The sequence below is a fragment of the Littorina saxatilis genome, linkage group LG1 (genome assembly GCF_037325665.1).
Source record: "Littorina saxatilis isolate snail1 linkage group LG1, US_GU_Lsax_2.0, whole genome shotgun sequence".
Classification (NCBI taxonomy): Eukaryota; Metazoa; Mollusca; class Gastropoda; order Littorinimorpha; family Littorinidae; genus Littorina; species Littorina saxatilis.
In genome coordinates, this window is record NC_090245.1 from 67,163,898 (window position 1) to 67,178,897 (window position 15,000).

Consider the following 15,000-nt stretch of genomic DNA (forward strand, 5'->3'; position numbering starts at 1 on the left):
GTTTCACAGATAAATATCCACATATATCGCTTCCAAGATTCAACAGAAAACAAGTGTTGCCCCTTTTGTGAAGATAAATTAGAGACCGAAATCAATTTTTTGTTTAAATGCCAAACATATTGTGAGCTAAGAATAAAGTATTTAGCACAGTTTTTAAGTGTTGGTGATCAGTTGGGCAGTATGATTACCATGTTTAAAAGACACGACACAGAAACAATTGTAGATTTAGCAAAGTTTTTGTTTTTTGCATTTCAGTTAAGATTGTCAATGTTAAATAATAATGATGACTAACTGTCGCTGAAAGTTTTGTTGTTGCTGTATTTATTGTTCGGTTGTATGTATATATTAGGCAGCATTGATGTGCAAGATTATAGATAAGAGGAAAGCTTGGAACAAACCACTGTGTATTTTGCATACGTTTAAATATCATGTTTTCTATTTTTTCCTGTGATTCATGTGTACCCCCCCCCCCCCCCCCCATTGAAAGGGGCTGTAGGCCCATATTCAATTAAACTGTGTCAGTGTCAGTGTCAGTGTCGGTGTCAGTGTCTCTCTCTCTCTCTCTCTCTCTCTCTCTCTCTCTCTCTCTCTCTCTCTCTCTCTCTCTCTCTCTCTCTCTCTCTCTCTCTCTCTCTCTCATTCTCTCTCTATCTCTCATCCCAAACTCTGTCTCTCAGTGAATCAGTTTTTATTTGGACCAGTTTTCATAGTCATATCGACACACATTCTAAAACGGATATTTAGCTCCAGTGTCAAGGACGAATCTCCCTGAGGGTGTTTTTGTGGCATTATATCCCATGTGGTTACATCCGCTTTCGCAGGAAGTACACCGTTCTTTTCGGTAGTCGGCCAAGGTGGCGCAGGGGTAGGCGAGAAACTCTTTGTCGTTGATGCTAGCAATGAAATATTCCTGTGCGAGCAAGTGGCTGCATGAAATATCCTTCGTAATATCTGTAGAGGAAAACAAAAAAGGAATATAAATAATCATGTCAGAAACCAAGGTTTACCACATAATCACCCCAAAATAAACTGACACGGAGATAGGTTAATTGCTTGCTCAAAAATATATTCGAAATGTTATTTCAGCAACAAATGTAGCTTTTCTGTTGTTTGAATAGAGTTTTGGCTGGTTGGCTAGGATGGAAGGTAGCTGCTAAAATTGCTGTTTGATGTGTGCGATGTCAATATGGTTGAATTAGCCGTAATCACATCTTTACTGCGTCCACAATCCATCATTCAAAATATTTGAAGAAAGACAGAGAATAATCTTGACAGGAAAAAAGTATGAACATTGCTCAGAACAGGAAAATCAGATAACTCAAAATTGAAAAAATAAAAACCGAAGGAAGAAAGAAGAAGGAGAAGAAAAAGATAGACAAAACAAGATGTCTGACCTTTAATTGCAAACAAATTGGACAAAAGTACAGCGTCTGGGTTACATCCGGGCATATCATGTCCGCCATTAGGGTAGAAGTCAACGTGACCCAATCTCTTTACAACCCCCAGACCTGTAGCAAGTACCATGATGAGTCTTATGTTTAGACAAGTATACGCCATAATGGCATGAACAAAGCTCTACGATAATTGTTTCAGCTGAATGTGTTAATAAAAACTTCTTGTAGTTAGCACCAACTGATTTTTCAATTTACACATTCTTCATAGCAGGATGTTTTTGAGACTGCATTGTAGAACAATGTTTTAAACGTTGTAATTCATTCAAATAAGGAGAAATAAGGGGCGTTGTATATTTTGGTTGTACTTTCCCATTAAATCTTAGGCATGCAGCATGCAACAACTGTTTTTTTGCAAGCGCCCTTATAGAAAGTACACTTATATGGATGATCAGGTTATTTTTTACATACAAAAATAGAAAATAAATAAAATGGCCATTTATTCTAATCAAATAAGATTATGCACAAAGGAGTCATGTAACCAAACGCGACTTCTTTGAAGAGAAAATACATACCAAAACGTCGTGCGACTCCTATTATACCAGAGATCATGTAATACGGCCTAAGAGTGAGTGATCGATCCAACTGTTACAGTCTCTCTGGTCATTCGCACGCCACCTCTCCAAGAAGTGTAATGGGTATTCTATCTAGTCTTAATTTTGCTAGAGCGGCACACAGAATGGTTCTTTTGTTGTCCGGTCCAGGGCTAGCACAGTTAGTCAGTGTCGTGCAATTCTGCTTCGCTCAGAGGATTATGAAAAGGTTATTTGGGTTGGTTTAACTTCACCGAGGACCGTAATTCAGAAATAGCTATAGTAAACATGGTGATGATGATGATGATGATGATGATGATGATGATGATGATGATGATGATGATGATGATGATGATGATGACGATGCTGCTGCTGCTGCTGCTGCTGCTGCTGCTGCTGCTGCTGCTGCTGCTGCTGCTGATGATGATGATGATGATGATGATGATGATGATGATGATGATGATGATGATCAGAGTTGTAATACCCCAACTTCAGCAGATACCAATCAAGGACATGTTTTGATATAACGCTTCAAACGACTTCAGGATATTCAGAATGAGTATGATACTTCGACTTAAACATACCCGTGCACAGGCGTTTGGTTTGTCTCGTCAAGTTGCCAATATGATGCGATGTCATGATATAACTGTGTGATGCAATGATGATAATGACGGCGCGATGGAACGAAATGCCCCCCCCCCACCCACACACGCACACACACACACGCACGCACACACACACACACACAATCACAAACAATCACACACACACGCACACACACATACCTAAAGTGTGGATGGTTACCTAAGAGGCGGCACTGGGTGTAGTGCCTTTCTAGTGCACTTGCACTACAACAGCACTGGGTGCAGTACTCGCTCCGGCATCGAAGAATTTTGCACTAAAAAATGCACAAAATTTGACCTATTTCGTCGCCTATAGAGGACGGAAAGAATGTCATTTTGAACATTGTTATGACATTCTTTCCGTCAAAAAAGTCAATTTAACGGTGTTAAATGAAGCGACCATCCACACAATTAGGTTGCCATCCAGAGTTTAGGTTGCCATCCACGTGTGGATGGTTGCCTTATGGTGATTTAGGCAACCAAACCTGTGGAAACGGGGGTACACACACACACACGCACACACACACACACACACACACACACACACACACACGCACACACACACGCACACACAACTGTACCTCCTTTCAAGAGGGGTTCAGCGTCAGTATGTATAACGTCAACAAATGTTGCGTCACTAGGGTCTAGCTTGACACGATTGTTGTAGCTCTGAAACTGCGGTGCGGCCGGATCAAGACCTGTGCGAAGAGAGAAAAAACAACGAATGAAAATTACACTGCAGATAATTTGCATAATAATAATATAAGTGCATGCGCACTGGGTCAAATGACATGTTTTAATTCAGGCTTAAAATCACGGTTCAGACACCAGAATTGTGTCACTTCAAATGTTGTGTCCCTGTGATGTACATTGACAGTAAGAGTACGACTCAATGTAGTTTTTGTTTACTGGTTGCCACAAAACCCATGTCATGTCTATTGTGTTAGTTGCTATGGCATACGTTCATATGCAGGCTAATATGTTTTTGGTGTGTATACATATTCCAATCCTACAAAAAAAGAGAATGAACAAAAATGAGTTGAAACACAAACAAAAACACAAAAAGTACTGAGACTGTACCTGAGCTGATCGGTGTGAAAGTTACTTCTTATGATGCTTTACACTGTTTCCGTGTAGGTAACATCGACAAGGCATGTCACATTTTGCGGTGCAAACACGATAACGAAAGTTGATAACGAAAATCTCGCTAGAATTTGTGAAAGTAATATTTTCTTCGGAACGTGTATGTAATTGGATCCCCATGCAACCTCCTGTCCCTCTTCGCTGTAGACCGAATGTCTACAGCAAATAAACCATTCGTATTTGCAATATTCTACCTGTGATCCTCGCAATTTTTTTGGACAGGAACTTCTCCCCAGCATAGCCAGCCACATGAGCGCCCAGCGAGTGACCAATGAGATGGACATTGGCCGGATCTACCCCGAGTGTCTTGATGAGGGTGGCTATCTGAGCCCCGACCACCCGGGTGTTGGCAGCGGCCTGGAAATAGTTGGGACCCTTCGCTCCTTTTCGCCAGTCGACTGCGATTACGTTTGGAACCTGGACATGGGTTTATTTTACTGTTTACATATGTTCCCAGCTACAATACTTCAGCCCTGAAAGTGGCGAATATTTTAATCGCCATAGCAAGCAGAAACATGTAACTGGCGAGTAGAAATGTTCCATCTACTCGCCAAATGCGAGAAAAGTTGCAAAAACAAATGTTTGGTTTGGCAAGTAAAAATGTATCTCTGGCTAGTACATTTTGAGAAGCACCAGCCAAAGGCTAGTGCGTCATTTTTTTGGGACTTCCAAGGCTGTACTGAAACCCATTGGTACCATCTCAGTTTTACACTAGTATAACAAAAAGCTGACCATCTCAGATGTGGCCAAGTTTTTTAAATGAATAAAACCATTCCTCATCTTGGTCACATAATTATCACACATTAAAAACCGGGGTGCTCTCTGTGCACAATTGGAATGTTTGATGAATTAATTTCGTTAAAACCGGCACGGTTGGCCTAGTGGTAAGGCGTCCGCCCCGTGATCGGGAGGTCGTGGGTTCGAACCCCGGCCGGGTCATACCTAAGACTTTAAAATTGGCAATCTAGTGGCTGCTCCGCCTGGCGTCTGGCATTATGGGGTTAGTGCTAGGACTGGTTGGTCCGGTGTCAGAATAATGTGACTGGGTGAGACACGAAGCCTGTGCTGCGACTTCTGTCTTGTGTGTGGCGCACGTTAAATGTCAAAGCAGCACCGCCCTGATATGGCCCTTCGTGGTCGGCTGGGCGTTAAGCAAACAAACAAACCAAAATTTCGTTAAAGCCTCTTGTAGTTTTGTTTTAAGAAATCAATTGTGATCCTCCACCACGGAATGAGTCGCATGTCACCTTTGCATGATTTTCATATTTGTACATTTTCCTAAAGAGTTTTTTATGCTCTATCCCGTGGTGAAAACCGTTTTAGAAAAGAGCAAAAACTGTTTGAGTTATAAGCCTGTGACTAAGGTGACCCTCACACTGTTACCAGACACTCCCCGGACTTATATCAAGCCTAGCGCAGAACCGCGCGAGGTGACATGCGACCCATTTCGTGGTGGAGGGTCACAATTCATCAAAACATTGCAAGTCACCGCAGCCAGCATTCAGGGTGCTGATGTTAGCTATGTGTCCAAGGGCAGGAATAGTCTCATCCAATGCCAACGCCTGGTCAGATCTGAGATGGTGAGTTGGATTGTTTTCACGCAAGGTAGTGTGCCAGTCATACTGTTTAATAATAATAATAATAATACGATAATTTATAACGCGCAAATATCTCACCACAAGGCAACTCTTTATTTCGCATTAACAACTCATATACACTTACGCATAAATTACATGAAGATAACAAGGCAACAACACAAACAGAGACACGTCACTCAAAAGTAAGCATGAAAAAGATAAGAAGCTTTCATTTGTAAGGGTGTTTAATTAGTTTTGAAATATATTTGCGACAGTTTGATTGACTCTTGAAGTTGCTTGGCATACATTTGATTGACTTTTGAAATGGCTTAATTGTCGTCAATTTCATTGCCTTTTGAAATAGCTGGGATTTCATTTGATTGGCTTTTGAAATGGCTCGACATCGAATTCATTGAATTGTTAAATGGCTTGACACAACTTTGATTCACTTGTCACATGGCTTTGCATAAGCATCATTTACTTTGGAAATGGCTTGGCGTCAATATGATTGATTTTGGAAATAGTTTGACACCGATGTGAACATCGCCCAATGAAAAACAGAACACTAATAACATAACAAAACACATCATGCTAACAAAGAAAAGCGACTACGTTTTTTTGTGAACATATAATTTCAAAGTCTATAGGCAGTATCGAGAGGTTACGTGCAGTGCTGAATTAGGTCTTGGCAAAACTGCATGTCGAGTTGTCTTGTATTCACAATTACAATCATAATCAGCAGCAGCAGCAGAAACAACAAGCAACAACATCAAGATCAACTACAATTAATATCAGGGACATCAACAACACTTCCATTCAAAGTATGAAGCTCAACATGCCTTTTGCAACAACTCTTTCACCAAGTTAGTAACCCAGTCCTCCTTAGTAGAGCTAGTGAAGCCGTGGATTACGAATGCCACCTGTAAAACCAAACATGACCTTTGTCAGAATGCCATCATGTGGTTACTTACATAGTAAGTTATCATCACTCCCAAGAGAGAAGAAAAAAAACCCAATCATGTTAACACAAATGCTAATGAATGAATGTAACGTTATTAATAAGGAACACTTCCTAATATAGCCCTAAGCACCTGATAATGATACAAACACTGTATTGCAAAATACATTCATAAGCAAACTATTCTATTTGGATATAAAACACCATGGCTCATAAAAGTATCAATTTACACACACAAACACTTTTGAATATATGAATGAAACCAATACGAGCCGCTCACGCACGCACGCACGCACGCACGCACGCACGCACGCACACGCGCACACACACACACACACACACACATACAAATTATTTTTTTTACATGTTTTTTTGTTTTAGACGGAGAGCATCATTCTTCATGTATGGTTTGTTTAATCAATTTATGAACTCTTATTAACTGCAACGCACAACATAGATCATGTTTAACTTAATGTAAAACATATACCACATTCTTACTTCTTTCCGTGTTTAAATTTGCCAATGGTCATTTTAGTAATCAAAATACAATTATTCACTAAATAAAAAATGATCACTTTTGATATTTGCTTTCAAACAACAAAATAACATTATTGCTTCAAAATATCAAAATTATTGTTCATCATCATTTTCTTAGTCCCTAGATACTTTCCAACCTCTCCTCACATAATGGCAATAGAAAACGAAATATTCACGGCTGTCCAGTTCATTACATATACCTCACATGTATTCTTCATCATAATGTTGTTAGGGTACGTACATCACGTGTATTATTTAGCAGTGTAACAGACGTAATCTTTCTTTTTTTGTACATTTTACGGCCAACAACCATTGTTCTTTTCCAAATCAATAGTACATTTGTGTGTGCCAATAATACAGGCGCTCTGAATGTAGACATCAAAATCAACCAAACACTGTTCTGATATACTCTGGTGTAGTATTACCTACATTGGGAATTCAATACTGTAATACAAAAATATCGGTATAGTAATGTTTAAATCTGTCTTGAGTTAAGTGTTGTACATAATGTATCGTATTCAAACGTCTGGATGGTTTATAACCACCTGTCGAAATAACTCGTCATAATGGAACAATGACACCATTTAAATTCATTGCATCCTGTACATAAAAATATAGCAATTACTTAAATCCCAGTGAAGCTGCAAGGTATCCCACGAATTATATACTGACTTCGATTGAAGGAATGTTCTTGTCGCGATACATACTAAGGACGGATTTTGTGTTGCCAAACCATGGGTACAGTTGGAGATGGACGTTTATAAACATTTCAGAACAAACTTACTTTAACATTGTGGGTGTCGACCAACTATTCCCTAGGGTGCTCTCTTTCTCTCCAATTTATGTTTATAATGTTATAGCATTAACAATAATGAGTGTTAATTGTACGTTCTCTGTTTGTGCAGGTGGAGGTATGTATGTGTATGAACCAATAGTATGTGAGCTGGCATATACATGATGCAATTCAACAAACATTTGAACGTTTAGCATCCCAAATTCAAAAAAAGCTGTTGCAAGTTGCCATAATACACTGCCTACCTTTCCACCGGTGTCAACGTTAGAGGCAGTGATGGAACTTTTGTCCTGCGCTTTCAATATTTGCGCCGTGGTTGGGTTGTTTTCGGTGAACAACTTGAAAACAATGTTCTGCTTCGTCGGAGACAGAGGATAATGAAAGAGCGTGTTGGTGTAGGGCCTCTTGATACCGTAGCATTGATATTCTGGGAGCATGGTCTTGAAGCAAGCTCTGGCCCCCCAAAGCCAGGCTAGTTTGAACAGAACCAGTAGTATTTGACGAGATGTATGTAGAAAGTGAAACATCGCAGTGTCTGTGTGTCTGATTGTCTGTGTGTCTGTCTGCCTGTCTATACATCTGTCTGTCTGTCTGTCTGTCTGTCTATCTGTCTGTCTGTCTGTCTGTATGCCTGCCTGTCTGTCTATCTGTCTCTGTCTGTGTGTTTATGGCTCTGTCCGTCTGTCTCTATGTGTCTGATTGTCTATCTGTATGTCTGCCTCTGTCTGTCTAGTCTGTGTCTCTGTGGCTGCGTGTGTGTGTGTGTGTGTGTGTGTGTGTGTGTGTGTGTGTGTGTGTGTGTCTCTCTCTCTCTCTCTCTCTCTCTCTCTCTCTCTCTCTCTCTCTCTCTCTCTCTCTCTCTCTCTCTCTCTCTCTCTCTCTCTTTTAAGACAAGCTGGTCGGATACGCGGACGGCCGAACGGATGCACAAGACCCATCGACACACAGACACAAAAGACACATAAACAAAAATACACAAAAACAGGGGGAAAAGAGCACTTATTTCACTTGCACGAACACAATAAACTCTGCTGGGTGACATATAAATTGGAATTTGTTAACAAAAAAGAACAAAATAGAATTCAAATCACGAAGTTTGTTTTTTTAAGTTGACTGGCATCAATCGTAATGTATTTTTAATTAATAGTGGACACAAGAGAGTATGTAGGGTGTGGGCGTGGATGTGGGGTTTTGGATAGGTGTGTGCAGATGCGCGTAATTCGTTACATGTTTTGAGCTCATGATTCTCATGTGCGGACAGTGATTTTACGTGATGTAATATCTGTATTGTACTCGAGCCAAAAGACAAATATCTGTATGTTCCACATTCAGACAATCAATGTGTAGAACATTGGATCTAAATCTATCTCAAAGAAAGCTTATGTTGTACAGACAACCATTTCAAAACAGTCAGGCGAAGACAAGCTTGTTTTACACTTGCTCGTAACAAAATAACTTACCTCTATTCATGAGAAGAATAGAATCATTAGTAGAAGAGCTTTTTACTTACATTCAGCAACACCTATATTATATGTCAATACATATTCCTGTAAAAGTCTACTGTTTCTTCTTCTGCTGCGTTTCTGTGTTTGCTTATAATCCCGTCTTTGAGAATTGCAAGAACACAATGTCCCGGAGAAGAAAAACAAATGATAATCTGAACGAAAAAGGCAATGTGCTGAATATTTACCGTGACAAAGGTAACCGTGGCTGAGCGCCATAGCACAGAACATGAGCGACAGCATCTTGTCAGGAGCGAAGCAGAAATATAAATCAGCACGAACACTGTCGGAGTTAATGTGATGCAGTCTGCTTTTAAAGCAATTAGGTGAAAACGCGAAATGTAACCTCCATCCAATCGAATAAAATTAATATAAACTCAAGCCAAAAAGATAAGCAACATGTAATAATTAAAACAAGACACAAACCATCTTTGCCAATTTACTGAGACTGTTGTTAGCATTATTTTGTTCAAAATGTGTTGAGCTTTCTGTGATCATGTGTGTAAGGTCTTCATCGGCAGTTAAAGCCTAATTTCTAACATGGGGTCACTTCAACTAATTATTTTTTGAGACACTGACGGACGTATCGGTTCAACGCTGGAATTCTCTTCTTTGAGCTATAGTGACTACTAGTGACGTTAGACGCAAACTTTAGGCGGCTGGCAAAGACTGCAAAAGAGTGTTTTTGTTCACAATCAAAATGAATCACAATTCTAACCAAAATATATAGATATATTAATGTAATTTGTATTTTTGAACAAAATAGGACATTATAATCAAATCTCAATGTCTGTGATCGGAAACTGATGGTTTACGGGAGGCAGAGAGGACCTTTCAGTCGTCAAACAAACGTTTCATAATAAAGCCAAATTACACTAAACACAATTACATTTATTTTACGTGTTTAGTTAGGTTCGATGAATTATTGAATACTGCGTTTGATATGAATACAAATAGTAGCTTAACTTTTTTGATTCATTATGAATTTAAGATCCTCGGGGAACAAAATAATGTCGTTTGTTTGACAAGCTTTTAATAAAAATATTGTTTTATTATCATGTTATTAACTAAGTAATTCATTTTGAATAGTAGTAGTACTTGTATTCTACTCGTAACAAAAGTCATGACGCTCAGCTTACAGTAATACACGAACATTGTGGCACGACAATTCCATTTCCAAAAGTGTATGTTGACTTTGTACTAACATAATATGTTCTCATATTTGTCATTAAAAACGAACACGCTCTTGTGGTACAGTAATCTAAATCTAGCGGTGGTTGGTGTGTGCTACGACACGGGGGAAAATAATACGAAGGCGGCTGGGGGGGGGGGGGGGGGGTGAGTGGGGTGAGAGAGGGGATGGGATGGGTCATGAGGGTTGTAGGTCAATAACGGTTGTACTGAGTGTGAGTGAGTGTGTGTGTGTGTGTGTGTGTGTGTGTGTGTGTGTGTGTACGTGCGTGCGTGCGTGCGCGCGTGTGTGTGTGTGTGAGTGTGTGTGTGTGTGTGTGTGTGTGTGTGTGTGTGTGTGTGTGTGTGTGTGTGTGTGTGTGTGCGTGTGTTTATTTTTTACGCTGTACAAAATCAGCGTGGCAGCAGTCAGAAATGTATATTGTCTTACCCTCATGTGCTGTTGTGCGATTTTTAATTCATTTGTTCTTGTGTATCACCTGGGACATTGGTATTGGTTTTGTTGCTAGTGTCTGCTCTCTGTCCGTGCGTCCAAACACGGATCGTACAACTTAAACAACGTGTAAGGTAAGGTAAGCTTTCATCACTGAGCTAATACAGTTCAGAGACATCCTGCTTGCTGCCGCGCGGGCAGAGAAAATGCTCCCTCTTTATCTTCACCGCGCTGGCAGCAAAACACCTCACGCGGAGGTGTTTTCAGACAGGCCAGACACAGGTTGTCCCGGAGGTGAATAGGTCGATGGGTGGGATAAACAGCTATTTTATTCTAATGTATTTTGCCAGTTTTGATTTACCGTCCTTCCTGGTTGAAGAGAATGAAAATCCTGCGTTCCTCAGTAACAAATTAGTTGCAAGTCACATCTCGATGTGTGTAGGAACAGAAACGTATGTCCAATGTTATATTCAGATGTTGCCCCAAGCGGAGAAAATATTTCCATAACATGTAAGTCTGAAATCAGCCTTCTCTGGTATTGTATCACACAGACGAGCACATGATATTTTCCGTCTTCGGGCTCTGTCTCTGTCTGTCAGTCTGTCTCTGTCTATGTCTCTCTGTCTCTTTCATTGTCACTGTCTCTTTCTGTCTGTTTGTGTGTATGTGTGTCTGTCTGTTTGTCTGTCTGTCTGTCTCTATCTGTCTGTATGGGACTGGGTGGCCGAGTGGTAACGCACTTGCGCTCGGAATCGAGAGGTTGCGTGTTCGACCCTGGGTCAGGCCGCTATTTTTCTCCCCCCTTTCCTAACCTAGGTGGTGGGTTCAAGTGCTAGTCTTTCGGATGAGACGAACAACCGAGGTCCCTTCGTGTACACTACATTGGGGTGTGCACGTTAAAGATCCCACGATTGACAAAAGGGTCTTTCCTGGCAAAATTGTATAGGCATAGATAAAAATGTCCACCAAAATACCCGTGTGACTTGGAATAATAGGCCGTGAAAAGTAGGATATGCGCCGAAATGGCTGCGATCTGCTGGCCGATGTGAATGCGTGATGTATTGTGTAAAAAAATTCCATCTCACACGGCATAAATAAATCCCTGCGCCTTGAATAAAAAATTGAAAAAATAAAATAAATCCCTGCGCTTAGAACTGTACCCACGGAATACGCGCGATATAAGCCTCATATTGATTGATTGATTGATTGTCTGTCTGTTTCTCTTTCTCTCTCTCTCTCTCTCTCTCTCTCTCTCTCTCTCTCTCTCTCTCTCTCTCTCTCTCTCTCTCTCTCTCTCTCTCTCTCTCTCTATATATATATATATCTCTCTCTCTATCTATATCTCTCTATCTCTTTCTCTCCACCCATTGCACTCCGGTTACTATATGTCTGTCTGTCTGTATCTCTCTCTCTCTCTCTCTCTCTCTCTCTCTCTCTCTCTCTCTCTCTCTCTCTCTCTCTCTCTCTCTCTCTCTCTCTCTCTCTCTCTCTCTCTCGTCTTGTTTTACACACAAATCCTATAGGCAATGCACCAGTCGATGTTTGCCTCATCCAGATACCTCTACCTCTCTCTCCCTCACACTAAAACACGTTTCTGCCACTTGCAAAGGGGGATTACTCTGAGGCGTATGTCAAACATGCTTGACAAGCGCTGGTAGAAAAGCGGCAGCAATTCGACTTGTGTTTTGACAATAAACAATTACCCTCAAGGGCTGCTGAAATCCTTACAACATTTTACCAGATCCTCCGCGAAACCTTGTCCCTACAGCTTATTGACTCTCGGGACCAAAGAACGAAAATTAAAAGAAAAGTTCAATAACCTCGGCCTGGGTAAATATTGATTCTGCCAGGTTTAGAATATAATTATGTATATACATTGCGTGGAATCGCGTGGAATTCATTTGCATTCCGGGCTGAAATTAATCATGCTGAAACTGTTATTTGCTAATCGTTCTACTAGGGTTAAAAATTATGTTTTTTCTGCCTTCTTTTGCAACCTTTATAGCAATGTTTGATCGTATCGAAAGAAGCACGCCACATGGGACACAGCCGTTGATTGTATGTTTTTTTGTGAAAGAAGGGAGGGTGGGTGGGGTGATGGATGGATGGATAAATACATTGGTGCGTGCGTGGTGGGTTATCTACGGACGGTTCACTAGTTGGCAGGCTGGCGGGCTGGCTGGCTGGCTGGTTAAATGGATGAACAGAGACAGAGACTGGTTGGTTGGTTGGTTGGTTATTATTGTGTATTGTCTCTTCAGCTGTTAATTAATGCTATTCGAGACCGATGCAAGTTTGTTCCCCTTTTCAGTTCACATGGTAAACTCTATGCTTAACATTATTACATTTGTGTGTGTGTGAGTCACCTTGCGTGGTGAGATACGTGCGCGATATAAATCCTCGTAAATAAAAATACATTTAGTCAAGTTTGTACTAAATGTTTTAACATAGAGGGGGAATCGAGACGAGGGTAGTGGTGTATGTGTGTGTGTGTGTGTCTGTGTGTGTGTAGAGCGATTCAGAGTAAACTACTGGACCGATCTTGATGACATTTTACATGAGAGTTCATGGGTATGATATCCCCAGACTTTTTTCATTTTTTCGATAAATGTCTTTGATGACGTCATATCCGGCTTTTTGTAAAAGTTGAGGCGGCACTGTCACACCCTCATTTTTCCATCAAATTTATTGAAATTTGTGTAAAGCAATCTTCGACGAAGGCCTGACTTTGGTATTGCATTTCAGCTTGGTGGATTAAAAATTAATTAATGACTTTGGTCATTAAAAATCTGAAAATTGTAAATACATTTTTTTTAATAAAACGATCCAAATTTACGTTCATCTTATTCTTCTTCATTTTCTGATTCCAAAAACATATAAATATGTTATATTTGGATTAAAAACAATCTCTGAAAATTAAAAATATAAAAATTATGATCAAAATTAAATTTCCAAAATCGATTTAAAAACAATTTCATCTTATTCCTTGTCGGTTCCTGATTCCAAAAAACATAATATTATAGATGTGATATGTTTGGATTAAAAACACGCTCAGAAAGTTCAAACGAAGAGAGGTACAGAAAAGCGTGCTATGCAGCACAGCAAAACCACTACCGCGCTAAACAGGCTCGTCAGTTTCACTGCGTTTTGCACGAGCGGCAGTGCGTTCAGTTTCATTCTGTGAGTTCCACAGCTTGACTAAATGTAGTAATTTCGCCTTACGCGACTTGTTTACAATCAGGTCAATCACTGTTAACAGACAGTTCTAAAACCTCACCACTGTCACATTGTGTACTTCAAATCTTGTAACAAATCTTAATCTATTTTAGAAAGTTAAAAATCTTGTCCGAGGAAATATCACGGAGACAGAGACAAAGGCAGACAGACATGCAGACAGATAGGAGGACAGAAACGAGACAGAAAGATAATCCGAGCAGTGTATAATTTCGAGCGCGCTGATTAGAACAAGGGAAGTAACGAAACATTAGAACTGTGTTCGTGTGTGCAACGTACATTATTTCCCTTGATTCGAGTTCCTCTCTGAACATTCTTGGTAATATCGTTTCGCTAGATGCAAAACCGCCACGAGAAATGTCCGGTGAAAGTGCTGTTCCGTTTAAATCCTTAACGATAAGTATCCCTTTCAGAAACTTCATTTTTAAGAGTCAAGCTTACAGTCAGAAAAATACGAATTCCGGAAATAAGCCAGTCAGGTTGTCCGGGATTTGAATGAGGGAATATTCTTATTTTTATTAAGGCAAATTTTTCCACGTGACATAAAAGGCCAGTCACTAGCAAGATGTGCGTCTCTCCACGTGCTCCTTATCCACGTGTGGATATTACCCAATATTGACGGACTGTGTGATGATATCTTCTGCTATGGTCTGTTGAGACAGTGATATCAAAATGTCGAGATTTTGATATCACTGTCGAAACAGACCAATAGCAGAAGATATCATCACACAGTCAGTCAATGTTAGAGATAGCTAATTCTCTGGATATTTTGTATTTACTGTAAAGAAATTACAAAAGTATTTGTCTCAGTTTTGGCTGTTCCATATCCCTCCCTCTGATTATTATTTCTTTTTGTTCACTCTTTTCTTGTACTTTTCAGAATTTTAAAATGTCTTTTCTTTCAAAAAGTCTTTAGTCACTTGCTCAACTAAATTCTGGGATAATTATATGTTCATATATATTTGTTTGTTTTCAAATTTAGGTGTTTTTGTTTTTGAAGTGGGGAAGCAATAAAGAGGTCGTCG

At 40.0% G+C, this 15,000-nt stretch overlaps 1 protein-coding gene across 1 annotated transcript; it reads right to left on the reverse strand.

The window, feature by feature from the left end:
- Nucleotides 1–671: 671 nt before the first annotated feature.
- On the reverse strand, nt 672–9,377 carry LOC138958346 (inactive pancreatic lipase-related protein 1-like). Its single transcript, XM_070329461.1, has 7 exons — nt 9,306–9,377; nt 7,861–8,087; nt 6,167–6,247; nt 3,945–4,167; nt 3,189–3,305; nt 1,395–1,508; nt 672–951 (listed from the first exon to the last, which is right to left on the reverse strand). Exons 1-7 carry the CDS (start codon nt 9,358–9,360, stop codon nt 728–730), a joined length of 1,041 nt encoding a protein of 346 aa, XP_070185562.1. The 5' UTR covers nt 9,361–9,377; the 3' UTR covers nt 672–727.
- Nucleotides 9,378–15,000: the final 5,623 nt, after the last annotated feature.

Excerpts from the sequence above, each read along its gene's own strand:
- LOC138958346 (XM_070329461.1), bottom strand. The coding sequence starts at position 9,360 with ATGCTGTCGCTCATGTTCTGTGCTATGGCGCTCAGCCACGGTTACCTT. Across the intron at positions 6,248-7,860 it reads ACGTTGACACCGGTGGAAAG|GTGGCATTCGTAATCCACGG; the intron begins GTAGGCAGTGTA and ends TTGGTTTTACAG. Across the intron at positions 4,168-6,166 it reads TGAAAGAGTTGTTGCAAAAG|GTTCCAAACGTAATCGCAGT; the intron begins GCATGTTGAGCT and ends ACCCATGTCCAG.